The sequence below is a fragment of the Cervus elaphus genome, chromosome 23, assembly GCF_910594005.1.
Source record: "Cervus elaphus chromosome 23, mCerEla1.1, whole genome shotgun sequence".
Lineage (NCBI taxonomy): Eukaryota > Metazoa > Chordata > Mammalia > Artiodactyla > Cervidae > Cervus > Cervus elaphus.
In genome coordinates this window covers 56393921-56413560 of record NC_057837.1, presented here as the reverse complement: position 1 = coordinate 56413560, position 19640 = coordinate 56393921, and the positions used below count along the sequence as shown (strand labels likewise).

The 19640-nt window shown below is 34.5% G+C and overlaps 1 protein-coding gene across 1 annotated transcript in view; it reads right to left on the bottom strand.

The window, feature by feature from the left end:
- Nucleotides 1-4988: 4988 nt before the first annotated feature.
- SYCP2 (synaptonemal complex protein 2) overlaps nucleotides 4989-19640 on the bottom strand; it is a 68755-nt gene continuing 54103 nt past the window's right edge. Inside the window, exons 33-44 of the mRNA XM_043882813.1 lie at nucleotides 19306-19501; nucleotides 17819-18161; nucleotides 12634-12670; nucleotides 11346-11436; nucleotides 10957-11097; nucleotides 8997-9127; nucleotides 7862-7956; nucleotides 7668-7767; nucleotides 7019-7077; nucleotides 6805-6883; nucleotides 6643-6699; nucleotides 4989-5777 (exon numbers count right to left, since the gene is read on the bottom strand). Of these exons, the coding sequence (XP_043738748.1) occupies nucleotides 5700-5777; nucleotides 6643-6699; nucleotides 6805-6883; nucleotides 7019-7077; nucleotides 7668-7767; nucleotides 7862-7956; nucleotides 8997-9127; nucleotides 10957-11097; nucleotides 11346-11436; nucleotides 12634-12670; nucleotides 17819-18161; nucleotides 19306-19501 (1407 nt within the window). The 3' untranslated portion in view covers nucleotides 4989-5699. The remainder of the gene's footprint in view (nucleotides 5778-6642; nucleotides 6700-6804; nucleotides 6884-7018; nucleotides 7078-7667; nucleotides 7768-7861; nucleotides 7957-8996; nucleotides 9128-10956; nucleotides 11098-11345; nucleotides 11437-12633; nucleotides 12671-17818; nucleotides 18162-19305; nucleotides 19502-19640) is intronic.

Sequence of the window (19640 nt, the reverse complement as noted above, 5' to 3'; positions counted from 1 at the left end):
GGTGGCGCTAGTGGTAAAGATGCAGTAAAGATGCGTTAAAGATGCCAATGCAGGGAACTTAAGAGACGTTGATTCAATCCCTGGGTCGGGAAGATCCCCTGGAGAAGGAAATGCAAACCCACTCCAGTATTCTTGCCTGGAGAATCTCATGGACAGAGGAGCCTGGTGGGCTACATTCTATAAGGTTGCAAAGAGCTGGACACAACCGAAGCGACTTAACACCACATGGCAGATGTTGTTTTAGAATATTTCTACTGGCCTTTTTGACCCAGTGTATTTTTTTAAAAAACAAAAACTAACCATTACAAATTTAATATCTTCTTTGGTAATGCAGCCTATGAATATCTGATCTGCCTACACAATTTATCAAAGGTGCCAATAAAATAGAAATCCCTATGATTTTACATGACTTTTAAAAATACATAGATTCCATTTTTAAGTACAAGGAAACAGTTCATTTCTTATCTCTATATCTAGAGCTGAGTACAGGCATGTCATATAATAGATGCTCATATGATTGGCTAATACTTTGTTATCAACTTTAATAGCAATATGAACACTATACAGGATTTGAGGAACTGAAAGTTTTAGAAGGCACACTGGCCCTCCAGGAACTAACATCTGCTCACTCACTTATTCACTTTGTGCAAGCCTATGTCTCCAAGCAGTCTTTTAGGTTCTAGAAATAAATATATAAAAGTTGGCTTTTAGGGCACAGGAAACCTCTGAAAAGGTTCTTTGTTGTTTTGCTATTATTTTTTAATTCAGGTGAAATGCAGATAACATAAAACTAACCATATTGAAGAATAAATGGTATTCAACACAGTTACAAATTCATACAGCCACCACTTCTGTCTGGTTCCAGAACATTTTCATCATACCTGAAGAAGATTCCATGCCTAATTTGCTGTTTCTATGAATTTATACATTCTGGATATTACAGTAAATTGAATCATGCAACATATGACCTTTTGTATCTATTTTCTTTCACTTAACATGTTTCTGAGATTCATCCACACTGTCAGGTTAATCAATACTTCTTTCCCCTTACAGCTGAAAAATATTCCATTACATAGATATACTACATTTACTTATTTGATTGCCATTCGGGCTGTTTCCACCTTTTGGTTATTGTGAACAGTGTGCAATTTTGAATATTCCTGTACAAAAATATTTGTTGAGTATCTGTTTTCAGTTCTTTCGGGTATATAACTAAGAGTGGAATTGCTGAGTCACATGGTAATTCTTTAACTGAGGAACCACAAAACTGTTTCCCATGGCAGCTGCAGTATTTTACATTCTCCCGCCCTGACCCCCTGCCAAAAATAAAACGCACAAAGGTTTCAATTCCTGCCCATCCTTGCCAAACGTGCTTTCTGGTTTCTGATTCTAACTATCATAGTGGGCATAAAGTTGGGATCTAACTATGGTTTTGATTTCCATTTTCCTAATGACACTCAGTGTGAGTTCGTGTGTTTGCTGGACATTTGTGTGTCTTCTCAGGAGAAATGGTGGTTCGTCCTTTGCTCATATTTTAATTAGGTTTTTTGGCATTTTGTTTTCAACCTGTAAGAATTCTTTGTATGTTCTGGCTACTAGACCCTAATGAGATGTGATTTGCAAATATTTTCTCCCATTCTGTAATTTTTTTCCTTTTATGAAAGTATTCTTTGCACGAAAATCTTTTAAAAAAAATTTCTGATGAAGTCCAAATTGCATTTTTCCCCCTGTTGTTGTTTTTGGTGTTGTATCTAAAAATCCATTGCCAAATCCAATGTCATGAATCTTTATCCTTATGGTTTTTTCCTATGAGTTTTGTAGTGTTAGCTCTTACTTATAGGTTTTTGATCCATTTAATTTTTATATATGGTGTAAGGTAAGGGTGTCCCATTTTTGCATGTGGCTATCCAGTTCTCCCAAAACCACTGGTTGAAAAGACTATTATTTCTCTATCAAATGGTCTAGGCACCCCTGATGAAACTCAACTGGACTACAGATTGAAGAGGTTTATTGCTAGACTCTCAAATCTATTTCATTGGTATGTCTGTCCTTATGTAGGTACCACATTATTTTAATTTAGCTTTGTATTAGTATGAAATTGGGAATTGTTGAGTCCTTCGACTTTTTTTTTTTTTTTCAAGATTGTTTTGCAATGTTGGATTCCTTCCATTTTCATGTGTTTTTCAGGACTGGCCTTTTCATTTCTGCAGAAAGGACGTGGGATTTTGATAGGGACTGCATTAAATCTGTAGATTGTTGCCATTCAACAATAATAAGTCTTAGAATCAGAGGGGATGACCATGGGATGTCTTTGTACTTAGTGTTCTTTCAACAGTATTTTGTAATTTTTAGTTTTCAGATCTTTCAACTCTGGTTTTAGAAATTTTAGTCTCTATTACTTAGTCTAACAAATGGCTTATCAATTTTCTTGATCTTTTCAAAGAATCAACTTTTGGTTTGGTTTGTTTTTCTCTTCTTTTAAAAAAATCTAAAGTATCTATTGTTTCCTTCCTTTTGATAGTTTTGGGTATATTTACTCATTTTCTAGTTTTTTAAAGTTGGGTTATGAACTTGAGATCTTTCTTCACTTCTTAAATATATATATATGTGTGTGTGTGTGTGTATATATATATAAATGTACAGTTATAAATTTCTGAGCACTGCTTGGAGTATTTTGCGTTTTCATTTGCCTCATAGTATTTTCTAATTTCTCTTGTGATTTTTCTCCTTTGACCCATCGGTTATTTAAGAATGTATTGTCACTGGAGAGTTTTACATAAATGGTATGATTTATGAATTAGCAAGAATATATTGGCTGCTAAGTAAATAAGAGGCTATAAATTACAAGGCAAGTATGAATGCTGGGAAGCTATTTAGGAGGCTGTTGAAATTGTCCATATGAGAAATGATGCTGAGATTGTCAAAGGCAGTGACAGTGGAATTGACAGAGAATTTATATTTGTAGAACATATTTTAGTAGTAAAATCTACAGGACTTGTTGATCAATTAACCAGCCAAAGAAAAACAGGCAATCAGGAATTACTCCTAGGTTTTGGCTTGTCTAGTTGGGTGGATAAAAGTGACATTTACTGAGATAGAAGAACAGGTTTATCTTTTTTTCCCCCTTTGGTGGTGAGAGAGAATGCTGAGAAATCAAGAGTTGGAGAATTGAGATGTTTATTAAAACTGTCAGTAAAGCAGTATATGATGTTGTTTAGCTGCTTAGTCATGTCTGACTCTTTGAGACACTATGAACTGCAGCCCACCAGGCTCCTCTGTCCATGGAATTTTTAGGCAAGAATACTGGAATGAGTTGCCATTTCCTCCTCCAGGAGATCTTCCTGATCCAGGGATTGAACTCACATCTCCTGCATTAACAGGCAGATTCTTTACCACTGAACCACCACGTAAGCCCTAAAGCAATGTATATAACACTAATGTCCAAAGTAAAGGTCAGAATGTTTCTACATTTGGAAGTTATTAATATAGAAATGGTTATTACTTGGTACCAGATGAAAACACCTAAGGAGAAAGTTTAGACTGAAGAAAATAATATGGAGCTCATTCCTAGTCTTAAGATGTAAAAGGGAAGTTAGGAATAAGAAAGAAAAGAATGGAAAATCTGTGTCAGCCAAGGGTTTTTAACTACGGAATGGCACTGAGAAGCTAAGAAGACAGAGGTAAGGTTTGGTAAAATTACTGGTGATTTTGATAAAAGCTGTTTCAGTGAAATTATAGGGACAGAAGCTGGACATGAGGGGCAGTAAGGAGCAAGTAAGAAGTATGAATTGAGATAGTAACTAGAGAAAACTCTCTTGCTACGCTCTGTGTAAAGCTAGGTTGAGAATTACATACGAAGGGCAGCATTTAAAAAGGAACTTGATGTTAGTCATTTTTTTTATGTTTTTAAAAAACAAGTGTGGGCTATACACACCAATAGGGAGAAGTCAAAGACAACTGGATTCAGAGTACCTCCAGGGGATTAGACTTTCCGGAAATAATGAGGCTTATCTGCTGTTGAAACATGTGAGAAATCAGAAATGCCAGTATTGATGCAGGTAACATATTAGATTTTAGGGAGAAGAGATGAGGAAAATATGAGGTAAGGCCATACCCTAAAAGGTAAAGAATTAAGGAAAGAGGTACTGATACACAATAATGCTCTGGAAATGTGGTAAAGGCAATTAAACAGGGCAGGATAAGGACTGCTGAGCAATGCAATATAGCCATTTGAAATATGTGGTCATAAATTTAAACCTTAATTATATTTGTTTTTCTCAAGTGATGTTCAGGTTGTGGAATGAAGGGTATGAACTAGTGGATAAAAAGCTGAGCAAAGGTGAGAGGGTGAGAGTACTGTCTAGGACTAAGGACTCTAAAATCGGTAAGGCAAGAAGGAAGGACAAGAGGGTTAACAAGCATAGCAAAGAGTAGTGGAGTGAACAGCCTGGGACTACTCTAGAAAGCAGGGTGAGATGATTCACATCTGAAGTGAGATTCAGGGCACAACTATTGATAATGACAAGGTCAAAGCAGAATGGTTTAAAGAGCTGGGAGAAAGCAGGCACCTACCTGGGTTGGATTACACATACAACACAGTATGGGAATCAGCATGGCATGGGTTTAGCGGTCTTGGAAGTCTGGCCAAGGAGGGGAGATATAAAAGGATGTGTGTCATAATGGATTAATTTTGAAGTCTCATGGGGCAACACAAGAGTTACAACTCCTGAGTTGTTTTAATATTATAGCAGACTTGTCATTGTTTCCTGAAGTAGAATTTCTGCTACCCTATCAATAAATCTTAGCTGATGCTAACAGTGGAATAAAGCTATGATGTGAAAGGTTTTTTGCTTATCTAGACTAAGAAGCCACTTTTACCACTGTACTTAAATACTGGTAAAGTGAGATGGTGTGATGGTATACTTCAGATGTCTGACTGGTAGATATTCAAACAAAATGATTTATAGAATAACTATAACATCCAAGTGACAGCATTTATTTCAACTTTATTACACAAACTGTGTATTCATTTTCATATATTAATCTAGCAAAATATTACAGTGAACCCTAGGGCTTAAAAAGTACTTGTCCAAACAGCCAAGGTTAATAGTATGTCTACCTATTATTAAATGGTAACTCTGTTAGGCTATTTAGTGCCTTCTAATACAATGGAGCCATAGCTGAATAAATACACTCTCCAACAGTGTGCTGAAAGTACTGCTTTACACTCAGGTAAGCATTTTAAATCAGACTTCTTCCCCTTCTATGCATCACTAAATTTTATTATTTGAACCATGTTCTGAACTAGTAAATTTTAACAATACTTTATATATTTAGTTACAACTGTTTGTGTTTAAAATATATTTTATATGATAAATTTTAATAACTAGTTTTATGAGTATAGTTAACTGGTAATATTTGTCTCATACAAATATTACTATAAAAGTAAGCCAATTCCTTCTACTGATTGGTTTCCCAAAGTTTTCTGAAAAAAGTATTGCACAGACAAAAGGCTTAGGGGCTCAGTCATGTTATGGTGATTACAGGTTCTTTCTTATCCAGCAGAGGACGACTGTTCTTTGAATTTAGAGGGTTCTACAGAGGTACTCTTGCCTGGGTAACATGTCTTTTCTTTATAGAGCTACTCTGGCATTTCCTAAGCTAAACAGGAATAATTGGATAAAACTTGTTGAGAACAACTAGACATCACTGTTTCTCTCATGAGCCACGAATAATGACCTCAGTCCTCTGCGTACAGTGAGAAGCTCCTCTTCTTGCTGTGGCCAAGGGAAAAAAAAATCACTTTAAACAGTGATTCACTATAAAATTATCATCCTATCCAATCCCCTAAGGCCTGTTCCTAGGTATCTACAGAATTATATGCTTATTACTGATATTTTAGATATATATTTAGATAATCAACTGAGAGATCACTTTTAAACCCCAAACCAATGACATTTTTTACTTCCTTTAAATATTAAATCCACAGTCTAGAAAAGATCTTCAACAAGGATCAATCTAGTTAGTTAGCTTACGTGTTTCCAACTAAACTGGCTTAGTAACAACTATCATCTTAGCCTCCACTATCAGCATACTGAGGTTCTATTAAAATTTAATCAAAGTATATTAAAATATCCTGTAGTATACACAGAAATGCCTCTACCTCTGAGGAAACACCAAAGCATGTTTACCTGGACAGCACCTTTAGACACCTTCCCTGTTCCCCACCCTGGTGAGCTCTTCCCCCAGAATCCAGTTGCTGGTCTACTAGACCTCTGCAAAATCAGCTAATTTTATCCTCAAATCTAAGTAAATGAAAATTCTTTCTTGCTCTGCCTGACACATCTTCTCCTTCAGAAGACACACAGCAAGACTGCTGTGGTGCATCTTGCTTAGATACATACAAAGAAATAATTATTCTAGCTTACTTTTAAATTGCTCTTTCTTTTAAGGAGACACTCATTATTTAAAATCACCCCTATTTTCTACTATAAATTTGCTCCCATTTTTTTTTAAAAGAACGAAAAGAACCCCAGTGGTTTCAATCCAAAAAGAAAAACCTGTGGAAGAATTTCTCATTTAAACATATAAAAGCATGACTGATCATTCCATTAAAAAACCTCAAACTAGATATTGATTTACCATTTCCTTAAGAAGTCTGTCTTGCAGCATTTTCATGTTTTCTTTCATCAAACCCATCTGTGAATAAATAATTTCTCCCATGAAATTTATTACAAAGTTTCACAACAAAAAGTTGGACTAACCAATATTGAGAGATTACATACAAAAATATAGAATTTATACCTGAGATGTAATAATATTTTCTTCACAATCAGTGCTGTAGAAGACATTCTTGTCCAATGAAGCTTTTAAAAGGTGAAGTCTAAAATAATGAAAAGTTACCTTTGCATTTACTTTGGTATTTAACAAATTAAATTACTACAATATAGTATATATAATTTTAATTTTTTGACCAAAAAGTCTTATTATATATTATCATTAAGAATGTCATACTGACCTCTGCTGTTCACTTTTTTGATAGGCACTGAACTGCTGAAATACCTTTTCCCGAAAGTCCTAAAAGTACAAAACTAGTTATACTGTAGTTATGACTAAAAATTAAAACTAAACAGTAGAATTTACTATACTTATTTCTAATTTAAAAAACAACATGAAAAGAAAAAAAACAACCTGGCTATATGCTAAGAATAAACATTGCAGATGTCATATACTCTTTCAGATAAAAAAACTGAAAGCAAACTCTTTCAGACTTTCTCCCTGTAAGAGGTAATCATAAACTTTATGTATTTACTGAAGTACAGTTGATTTACAATGTTTCAGATATATATATAGCAAAGTGATTTACTTATACATGCATACATGTATTTTTTCAGATTCTTTTTCATTATAAGTTATTTCAAGATATTGAATATACTTGGCCGTATAGGTCCTTGTTATTTTACCATTTTATACATAGTAGTATGTATGTTAATACCCCTTGATAAACTTAACTCTGTATTTTTAGTGTATGTACATGAAACTAACTAAAAATCTAGGATAAAACTAAATTATGTCCTAAAAAAGTAGAAGGTTAATAGAAGTTTTCCTGAGTGCAGCTCTTTAAAAATGAGGTTTACAATTATTTTTAAACTCTTATAAACACAAACCACAAATTCCTTCTCCAAATCTTTTAAATATTGTGAATCTTTTTCAAAATTCTCTAGCTCCTCCATGATGATGAATTGGAATTTGTCAAGTTTTTTGATCCTATTAAAGAAAGAAAATGAGATTTTTTAAAAAAATGATAGCACTCAGAATACAAAGCACTTAGGATATTTTAGAAGGGATTTTTAGCACAGACCTGTACTCCTGAATCTTCTGGTTGATTGCTTTTATATGCTGTTGAACTGTTTTCCAAGTCTGTTTGGTAAAATAATCCATCATTTTGTGGCGGATCTGAAAAACACTCATTTTTTAACTTGAAAAATCTTTACTAAATAATCTAACCAAGACTATATTAAGACCAAAGCCTTTTCCATGAAATATAAATGACTAAGAACAGTGAAAAATTAAAAACTCAAGTGATTTAAACTGAAGTGTTAATGAATAAGCTCAGTCCCACCAGGAAGGCTCTGACTGAGGGTTGGAATTACTAGTTATTTTCATAAGTACATAACATTTACCAAAATGCTAGTGATTATAATTCTTTTCAGGAACACAGCCCAGGAGTCACACTCAAAATTACTACCATTTTTCATAAAATATATCCACATCTAGCCACAGATATGCAAAATGTATGAATCAGGGCATCTCTGTTTAGACGAGGGTGACCTTGGATAAATCAGCTCAAAAGAAATCTACAGAATCTTAAATAATTTCAGAGTTTACCCATGAAGAAAAGAAAAAGGCAAAGAAAGAGAGCTGATAATCTGTGCAGGAAAATGTCTTAACAGGAGGGCAAAAAGAACTGTCTAAATACAGGCATGTGAGAAAAAGAGATGAGGGGAGAAAACAACAGTAATTTAGAATTACTGTATTTTAGGAAGTATTTTGCAAATATCACCTCACTGGAACCACAATAACTAAGGAGCTTAAGTACAGAACTGGAGAAACAAAATGAAATGGGTTTCTGACTGAGGCTGTTCATCCTCTATACTTTATATAATACCCTTACAAGCAGTTACTGCTGTGAGATTTAAAAAAATGTATTAAAGACTAGGCACAACAAGAAAATTGTTCAGAAAAAAGAAAAATCACAAAAAACTCAAAATGTTAAACTGAAAAGGAAAATAGGACAAAGAGAACCCATAGGTAAAGAATATGGGTAATATAAAATTTTAGAAAAGAAACTTGGCTCATGAATCATTCCAGCTTTTTACCAGTGCATGAGGAAAGCTGAGTTCATGAATGAGTGTTTTGTTGCCGAAGGGTTAACTGAACTGACAGTCTAGTAGAAAGTGTGACATATTATCATAATTTAAAGGATGACAACTCACATTAACTTTCCTCTGAAATTCTGTATTGAGCTGCTCGCACACCATCATCCCTACATCTGAAATTTCAGTTTCCCAGTTCTCCAAAGGAATAGAAAAGTCATTTGCTGATAATGGAGATATTCTTTTGGACACTAAGAAAATGAAGACAATCAGCTAAAATTAAGATAATGCATTGTTACAAATTTTACCTTGTCATGAGACTAAGAACAATGTCTTATTTTCGGATTCCATATGTAATCTAAGGATTATAAACCATAGGCATATTTTTCATTTAAAATATTCTGACTTATAAAAAACCTTCTAGCATGGGAATTAAGGCAGAAACAGTAACATTACAATGTGCTGGGAGCCAACACACGAGACCCCACCCATGACAAGGCCATAAAGGAGAAAACCTGACGGGCAAGGCAGATCAGGTTTTCAGGGGTTTCGAAAAGGTCAGCTCACAAGATCCCACCCATGACAAGGTCATGAGGAGAAAGCCTGACAGGCAAGGCAGATCAGGTTTTCAGGGATTTCGAAAAGCTGCCCCCGGGCGCTCACCTTAAAGATGATATCTGTCTTTCTGATGCCTGCCTCAATAGACTACTCCCTAATTTCTCTGACACAGGCAGGAAGGCCTTCCCTGATCTCTTCCCAAATAAGAATCAATTTAGAACTTTAATCACTAAGTTTCCCAGGTGGTGGTATTTTATGAGATTTTCCAGGGTGATAGGAGTGTTTTAATTTAAACTCCTTTGCTGGCAGTTTGTTAGCCAAATGCATTTATGCCCTTGGTACTAATATGCATGATTGCTTATAATATCCTAATCATAAAATAGCATAAAGAACCTGATTATATAAAAGCCCTAATAGACATAGAGCCTTTTTAAGGGGTAAAGGAGTCCTATTAGAAAACATAAGAAATATTATTCCTTAGGTGGTTCTTGGGTTGAGATTTGCTTGTTGTGTTTTGCTTGCTGTTTTTGCTTTTAATGTGCTAAGGTTGTGTTATAGAAACCATTGTTAATATAGTTAAAGATCTAGAGAAATAAGAACTTAGCCCTAGTGTGGTAACAATGAGACGGTTGTTAATTGCCAGTCAGGAGTGCTAGGCAGAAGCTGCCTCACCAAAGTCGCAGAGTCAGTATGGGATAAACTTCTTAGATAAACGCAACTGATAATTTTGCAGAAGGATTAATTTTTGTATTAACAAAGATATACTCTGTACTATTGCCCTATGAGACTGCTACCTTTCAGTTAAGGTCACCATAGAAACAGAAAATAGGTTTACATTCACCTGACCTGCATAAAATGTTAATAGGCCCCAAGGCCAGAAGATAATGTACAAGACCCTCATAAACAAAGAAGTATGCAGAAAACACCTTGGTTTCATGAAGGACAAGCTGACGTAATGTTTAACTATCTTCCCCTTAGAAATGTACTAACTTAGGGTATAAAAGCTATGGTAAAAAATAAAGCATGGCCAGACTCTGCCACACTCTCTGCACCCCCGTCTGGTCATTCTCTCTCTCTCCCTCGCAGACTTGGCCCTATCAAGGCTGGTCTCATGTGTCTTCTATCTCTCGCCGACGCCGTTCATCCTGAGGGTACCCCCTGGATCCTGCTGGGGCTGGACCCCGGCAACAATGGAACATATTTGGATTGATTTTTTAAAAAACTAGTTCTTTACTACTTGCACAGTAATAACCCAGCTATTTAATGATATGCTAATCTATCAGTAAGTTAATATTGTAGTAAAGCCTATATATGGTAATTAGTGATGAGGAAGATTTATGAGTAAAGTCATGCTTACTATAACAGTAAAATAAACCGAACTTTGTGATAAAGCATCCTCCTTTTTGGATTTATCCAAAGTTATCTTTACAAAGGAATTTGTTTTATGAAAGAAGTCACTCAAAATTGAAGAAACCACTTTCCAAATTAATTGCATTTTGACATAGGCATTTAATCTACCTACCTTTGTAGGTGTGATGATCTGCATCTTCGCTTTTACAGAGTTTTTTGGGAAGCAAGTTTGCTCTTTCTTCTTCCAGTTCACCAGAATAATTTAGGCTGTCTTCTGTGTACATTCGTTTGCAACTAAGATGTTGTATACAGCCTTAGGAACAGTAAATAATAGTGCTACAATCTTAATTAAAAATACCTAATATATTATTGCTTTTATTTTAAAAAAGCCTTTGTTTCCATTTATATAGTTTTAGACAACTGCATTAAATCCTATATAATTTTGACATTAAATTGAATAATGGTACAATTATAAAAATATAATTTCTCTAGGTGAAATTTCACAGTAGTAGTTCAGTAACTAATATGTGTTTTTTAAAGAGCAAGTCTTTGACCACAAACCTGACATACGTGTGGAGTCACTGGGCACGCCATACCATGTTTTCTCTCTCTCTTCACTAGACGTGGACAATGGAGATGCTGAATGACTTTTCTAAGATAATTATCAGAAATTGGAAAAAGATTCTGTGTAAGTACTCCTGGATTCACCTTTGACCATCTCACTCAAGCTCTATAGACAATAAGTTGCAAATGCTATCAATTTGTTTTTTTCTTCAGATTGTTTCCATCCCTTTTTATCTCTCACACTGCTATGCATTTTCCTAAATTTTTATGTTAACCTCAACCAGCAATAGTTTTGAGCTGCTTTTTAAAACAAATCCTATTTTTCAATTCTTCCCTATTAGGAGTTTGATTTCTTTGAGTCAGGAAATGGGAAGCCAAAGAAAAGTCTAAAGTACTTCCTTCAAGTTATATCTTTAAGCCCCATCTTTGTCCTCTAACCTTATCTTACTGATTCAAATACAAATGTGTTAGCCAAATTAGTCTTTTTCTTGTTTTATGAAAATCTGTGTCCATTTCCAGTTCCCCTTCTATACTTAAGTTAATGATGTTTCTCTACTCAGTCTATATATACCAATCTGTCCTAAGTAGAGGCTGATATAGCCCCAAACCCAGCCCACTCCAAGCTATAATTCTGTCTTAACATTCTGTATTTTATAGATTATTAAATATTAATATTTTTTGGTTGACTTTTATAGTAGAAAAACTCAACCAAATTCCTATATAATCATGAAACCACTAAGTCCTAATTATAAATATGTAAGTCAGTGGTTTAAAGTGACAGCCTATTTAAGACTTTCTCATTGTAAGTATTTCAACTTTTTTTCTATGATCAAACCATCCTACATATTTTAAACACCACACTTTCAGATAACAACAGGTGAAAAATACTAAATTACTATAACTATACTAAAGGCCTGTAATCTGATTCTTATTAAGAACTATCTTAGTTTAAGGAAAGCTTACTGGCTGTACTACCATGTGACTTTCATATTTGGGGGTTCAATTTCCCTAAGTTTTTCCTGAAGTATAACTGTTTACATCTGAATAGGTGTTGCAGTTTGGGCTTCCCTGGTGGCTCAGATGGTAAAGAATCTGCCTGAATGCAGGAGACCTGGGCTCGATCCCTGCACTGGGACGATCCCCTGGGGGAGGGCATGGCAACCCGCTCCCGTTCCTGGGGCTGAAGAGCTGGACAGGAGTGCGGAACCAAGCACAGTGTGTGTACATTCTTCCCTCAGTATCTGCGGGCAGAGGAGGGACTGGTTCCAGGACCTCTTGCAAATACCAAAATCCACTGATGCTCATGTCCCACATATGAAGTACTGATTCACAGTTGGTTGACTCCATGGTTGGCTGACAAAGATGTGGACCTATAGATATGGAGGGTCAACTGTACCACAACTGTATTACTTCTATTCACAACAGTATTATACTTAACTATACTATGAATGAACAAGACATACAGAAACCCAAAGGAAGTTAGAAAACTAAAGTAAGAAAAATACAAAGACATTAAACTAAAATTACTTAAATTCTGAGGGAATAACTAGTTCACTGCTAAAACTCAACACCCATTCATAAGTGAAAAAAGACATTCAAACAATTAGAACATTAATTTGATAACAAGTATCTACTAAAAACTACTGATAAGCATACATACTACTATGATATCTATTTAACATTGCTCCACATGTCATAGTCACCTTGAAATGACCATGTATATAAGGATTGGAAGACAAAATGCAAAAATTATCATAAAAACACTCTGATTACCTATTTTCAAAATTCAAGAGAATCTAAGCAGGTAATTATGATAGAATTTGCCAAGGATGTGGGAGATATAAAAATCAAGTGTTTCTATACAAAAGCAAAAAGTTAAAAACACAGAAAACAATTTAAGTTTTTTTCTTTAATACAGTAAAGTAAAAATCCCATAAAGCACTGCAGAAGTACAACTTTCTTTGTAGAAGATTTTGCACAACTTTCTTGGAAATAAGACCAAAATGTAGACAGAAAAATGAAATATATGGATGAGAAATCTCAATATTGGTAAAAAGCAATTCTTCCCTTAAGCTAGTTCTAAACTACATAGGCCAAGTATAGGGCTTATAATTTGGAAGTATATTATAATTTGGAAGTATAATAAGAGGAGGGTCAAGATGGGGGTGGTGAAGCCACTGTATGCATAAAACTATTAATATACAAACTGAAGTAATGCTGTATTAGCATAGAGACAGAGAGGTGCTATCCTATATTTTACTGGGCGAACAGCTGACCTATAAGCTTGCCAAGGCAGTGACCCAAGTGTCATCACAGATGATGGAGAAAGGAGGGGTTATCCAATGTATGACATTGCACTAACTCACTATCCATATGCAAAAAGAGGACGCCTAGAAAAATGGAAAACCTCAAATTTAGAACTAACATTTGTAGAGAAAATATTTTTATGACAATAACTGAGGGAAGGCTTTCTTGAACAAAAGATTGGTAAATTTCATATTTTGATTTAATTAAGTGAAAAGACAAGCTACATTCTAGAAAAAGAATGTTTACACTGGATATAACCAATAATTAATATCCAACATATAGTAAGAATGCCTCCAAATTTATAGGAAAAATCAAACAATACAATTTTAAAAATTAAAAAAATAGGCAATTTACAAAATGGCCAAAAAATATGAAAATACTGATACTGTTAATCTGAAAAATGCAAATTAAAGTCAGACACATTTTAAATTCATCAGACTGCCAAAAAAGAAAAAAACTAAGAAACAGTAGAAAAATGGGCAATATTACATAGCATTGTTGGAGAGTGTAAGCTGGTACGACAAATTTACATAGCAAATTTCCAATACCTAATGAAGAGTCCGGCTTCCCTTGTGGCTCAGCTGGTAAAGAATCTGCCTGCAATGTGGGAGACCTGGATTCAGTCCCTGGCTTGGGAAGATCCCCTGGAGAAGGGAAAGGCTACCGACTCCAATATTCTGGCCTGGAGAATTCCATGGACTCTATATAGTCCATGGGGTTGCAAAGAGTTGTACATGACTGAGAGACTTAGAATGAAGAGTCAATAGTAAATTGGAAACACAGTGGCTCCTGTAAATGTCCAGCCAATAAATATGTAACAAAATTTCATCTAGCAAACAGCATCAAAGTAGGTGAGTGGGGATGACCTAGGTGCTGAGATTTGCAAGATGGGATACTAATGGGAGAAAGGATTCAGGGAAAGGAAGAATGATGAAGCAATACCAAGAAAGGACCATGGGATGACTGTCTAATCACAAATGGTTTTAAACTGTGGTCTGTAGAAATTAAGAGTCTTGCAAAGGTGCCTTTGGGGGATTATCAGAGAGGGAAGGTATGTAGGTCAGGGTTCAGACCTATCCGCTTTAAACAATGTAGCTGCATTTTTACATTTGGCACACTGAAAGTTTCATATAGAATTTTGTTTGAAAAATATGCTTTGTGAAAACTACTGGTTAAACAGAATAAAAGGTTCATAAAACACTGTAGGAGTAAAAACAGTTCACTAACAATGAAAAATCAGAAAAAGAAATTAAGGAATCAATCTCACTCACCATTGCAACAAAAAGAATAAAATATCTAGGAATAAACCTACCTAAGGAGACAAGAGAACTGTATACAGAAAATTGTAAGACACTGATGAAAGAAATCAAAGATGACATAAACAGATGGAGAGATATATTCCATGTTCCTGGGTAGGAAGAATCAATATTGTGAAAATGATGATACTACCAAATGCAATCTACAGACTCAATGCAATCACTATCAAATTACCAATGGCATTTTTCACAGAACTAGAAGAAAAAATTTCACAATTCATACGGAAACACAAAAAACCGTGAATAGCCAAAGGGGTTTTAAGAAGAATGGAGCTGGAGGAATCAACCTTCCTGACTTCAGATTATACTGCATAGCTACAGTTATCAAGACAGTATGGTACTGGCACAAAAACAGAAATATAAACCAATGGAACAAGACAGAAAGCCCAGAAATAAACCCACACACATATGGGTACCTTATTTTTGACAAAGGAGCCAAGAATATACAATGGGGCAAAGACAGCCTCTTCAGTAAGTGGTGCTGGGAAAATTGGACAGTTACATGTAAAAGAATGAAATTAGAACATTCCCTAACCCCATACACAAAGACAAACTCAAAATGGATTAAAGACCTAAATGTAAGACCAGAAACTATAAAACTCCTAGAGGAAAACATAGGCAGAACACTCGATGACATAAACAAGATCCTCTATGACCTACCTCCTAGAGTAATGGAAACAAAACCAAAAGTAAACAAGTGGACCTAATTAAAAGTTTTTGCATAGCAAAGCAAACTATAAACAAGGTGAAAAGACAACCCCTAGAATGGGAGAATACAATAGCAAGTGAAACAACTGACAAAGGATTTATTTCCAAAATATACACGCAGCTCATACAACTCAATACCAGAAAAACAACCCAATTAGAAAGTGGAAAAAAGACCTAAACAGACATTTCTCCAAAGAAGACATACAGATGGCTAACAAACACATGAAAACATGCTCAACATCCCTCATTATTAGAGAAATGCAAATCAAAACTACAATAAGAGATCATCTCACACCAGTCAGAATGGCCATCAAAAATGTTACAAACAAGAAATGCTGGCGAGGGTATGGAGAAAAGGGAACCCTCTTGAACTGTTGGTGGGAATGTAAATTGATACAGCTACTATGGAAGATGGTATGGAGATGCCTTAAAAAACTAGGAATAAAATCACCATATGACCCAGCAATCCCACTCCTAGGAATATACCCCGAGGAAACCAAAATTGAAAAAGACACATGTATCCCAATGTTCACTGCAGCACTGTTTGCAATAGCTAGAACATGGAAGCAACCTGGATGTCCATCGACAGATAAAGAAGTTTTGGTACATATATACAATGGAATATTAGCCACAAAAAGGAACACATTTGAGTCAGTTCTAATGAGGTGGATGAACCTAGAGCCTAGAAGTCAGTCAGAAAGAGAAAGATAAATATTGTACACTAATGCATATATATGGAATCTAGAAAGATAGTACTGAAGAATTTATTTTCAGGGCAGCATTGGAGACACAAACATAGAGAACAGACTTATGGACATGGGGAGAGGGGAGGAGAGGGTGAGAAGTAAGGAGAGAGTAACATGGAAACTTATATTACCATATGAAAAATAGATAGCCAATGCGAATTTGCTCTATGTCTCAGGGAACTCAACCAGGGGCTCTGTATCAACCTAGAGGGGTGGGATGAGGAAGGAGATGGGAGGGAGGTTCAAGAGGTAGGGCACATATGTATACCTATGGCTGTATACCTATGACATATGTATACTTATGTTGAGGTTTGATAGAAAACAAAATTCTATAAAGCAATTATCCTTTAGTTAAAAAAATAAAATATTAAAAAAAAAAAACCCAAAACACTTGGCTCAAAATCATAGGACAGAAGGCTGGCTGGCTTTTTCAGAGACTTTAGATTGTAGCTATAGGTGTGCTGAACTTCCTTAATTTTGTATACAGAGATTAGCACGTATCAGGAGAATAATATATTTGAGTATTTACTATGTATCAGGTATTATGCTTACATAATCAGTCTATTTAATTTTTCATAGCCCTGTTTTACAGATGAGAAAATTGAGATGCAGAGGGATTCATTAGCTTATAAAATGTTTCACAGCTAGCAAACAGTGGAGTCAGGATTTAATGTAATTCTAATTCAGAACTTTCAGTTAGACTCAGTTATAATGAACTACATTATCTGGGCAATCAGTTCTGTAACTTTATTACTACTTCAAAATTCTCCAAATCAAGCCATCTATAAAACCTAAGCCAAAAAAAGGGTTGGAGGTGGGGGAGGGTGCATTGTAAACTGATACTAAAGTACAAGCAACTTAAAAAAGAATTCAAACTATAAACTACTACTTGTAGACATTACATATTTAGCTACCCTCACTTTGACCCATATTTGATCCCTATATCTAATGTCTTTTTAAAAGACTTGAACATATGTACATATTTTATCAATAAGAAATGGTACAAATAATATCAGTGGCAGAATAAAGAATTTTTCAATATACCATTAAGTTAAGTCATACTATTTACCTATTAGTTTTAAAGTTCCTCATAAATCTTTAAAGCAAATGCTATAGTCATACTGTTTCAACTATATTCTTTGTCAACTTGTGATTTAGTAACTAAAAATTTACAGATTTTGAGTTTTGGTAAAACCTGAAAGAAGTGCCTGTGCTGCAGGAAGAGGCTTATTCCAGTCTAGGAAATGCAGTTCTGACATGTAGACAAACAAGTCATACCTCTTTGGAAGGGTCTGTTTCTATTACAGAATTCTTATCAGTACTCCATAGTTCTCATACCACTACATTGTCCTCCTGAACATATCAGTCTATTAGTTCACTAAGGCTATTTTACTTATTGGTAGGTTCCTCTTTCCCCAAGACCAAACTGAGAACCTTAAGTAGACAAGCACTGTGTATTTGATTAAGATTAGACGCAAATGATTTACTTCCTTCAGGTATATCTGATAAAAATATATATATACACACATTTTTTCTTACCAAAAAGAATGATTGTGCAATTGATGAACTTTCTCTTGTACACAGTAAATTTTTCTCACTGTTTTTGGATGACTTTATTGGACCTCCAACTCCACTGTTCAAGGATTCGGGTGATGAAGTCTTTGGATAAGGTGATACTGATTCTGCTACACAGTCACAATCCTGAGTAAAGTCCCTTTCTGTTATTTTCTCTACACCTATATTGCCTCACAAAATACAAACAAAAAGATGACAGTGTTAACCATTGACATCTTCAGAAGTAGTATTAAATCCTAAAAATATAATAATTTAGCAAAGTCCCAAATGTTAGCTGTATTTAGAAAGGATAAACTTTCAATATATCAAGATAAAATTATGTGTAAAATATTTTATAAGACTTAAAAATTATTGCTCAATTTAAAACATAATTGTAATAATAAGAACTTTCAAAACATTTTCAAACAAAAATATCTATAGTATGGGCTGTACTATAATGATCAACCTAATTATTATCTTGAGTATTCTAACACCACAGGCAGTACTGAGATATTAAAGTTACAGAATTTTATGGTTAGAAATGGCTTGGGAAAACATCTGATCTAAATCTTTTATATGTGGATGAGAAAATTCATGACTGAAATAAGTCTTAGTGTAAAGAATTCTCAGAAAGATAGTTTTCAGATCAAATCAGGGCATGTGCAACTGTCTTCTGAACGTGTGCTTGTCTGAGATGACAGTGGTCCTGAGCATTATAAAAATATTCTAGAAAAGAACAATATAACTACTTTAGAGGAAATATACACTAACTGGTATAAGCCTTGAATTTTAGCTAAAATGACACTTAGAAATGCTTTAAAATATCCATAAAGGGAAAAAGATATTAAAACTAGATACTTATTTTTATAGTTTCTATACCTGAAAAACATATACCTATGTCAGAGCTCCAAAGAAAACATTTTTCTTTGCCAGTTATTTTTAAATAAAAGCAAAACCTCAATTGTTTATGAAAGATAATCCACTGTGAGTTTACAGAATCAACATGATATTCCTTGGGGACTTTTGTCAATGAAATGTAAAAATGAGGAAAGAGAAAGCCCCATCATTATTTTCATTTTATCTGGAAAAAGCATTTGGTCTTTTAACTTCCTAACTTCAGTGTCACAGTAATATTGTTGCCAACTATCCTTAGCAAGACCAAGTTACTAGCATTAACTAATATAAAAATGAAGTTTTGACTACTAAAAATTTTAAATATACCCCTCAAAATTAGTCTTCAAATTGTGTTTTCACATAGAGATATAATATAGAAATGGCCTGGGAAATCATCTAAATATTCAACTAGAAGAAAAATATGATACTGACATCTCATTACTTCTATAGATGATGGACTCCCAGATAAAGACATAGGAGATGGGTCAAGACTATTATCTCTTCCAGCATCTTTCAGGACAGATGAGATTTTCCATTCTTTTGATACATCCTCTTGTGTTTTGGCAGTGAAGGAATTCTGCTGTTTCTTTGGCAGTTTCACGGTTTTGCTTCTGGAATGAATCTTCTCCTAAAAATATTGATAACTTTCAAATTATTCATGAATGCAAATGATTTATACTTGGACATATAAAACAATTTAAATTACATTGAAATATTTATAAAATGCCTTATTTCACTACATACAGGTTAACAGGGGCCTCAACATG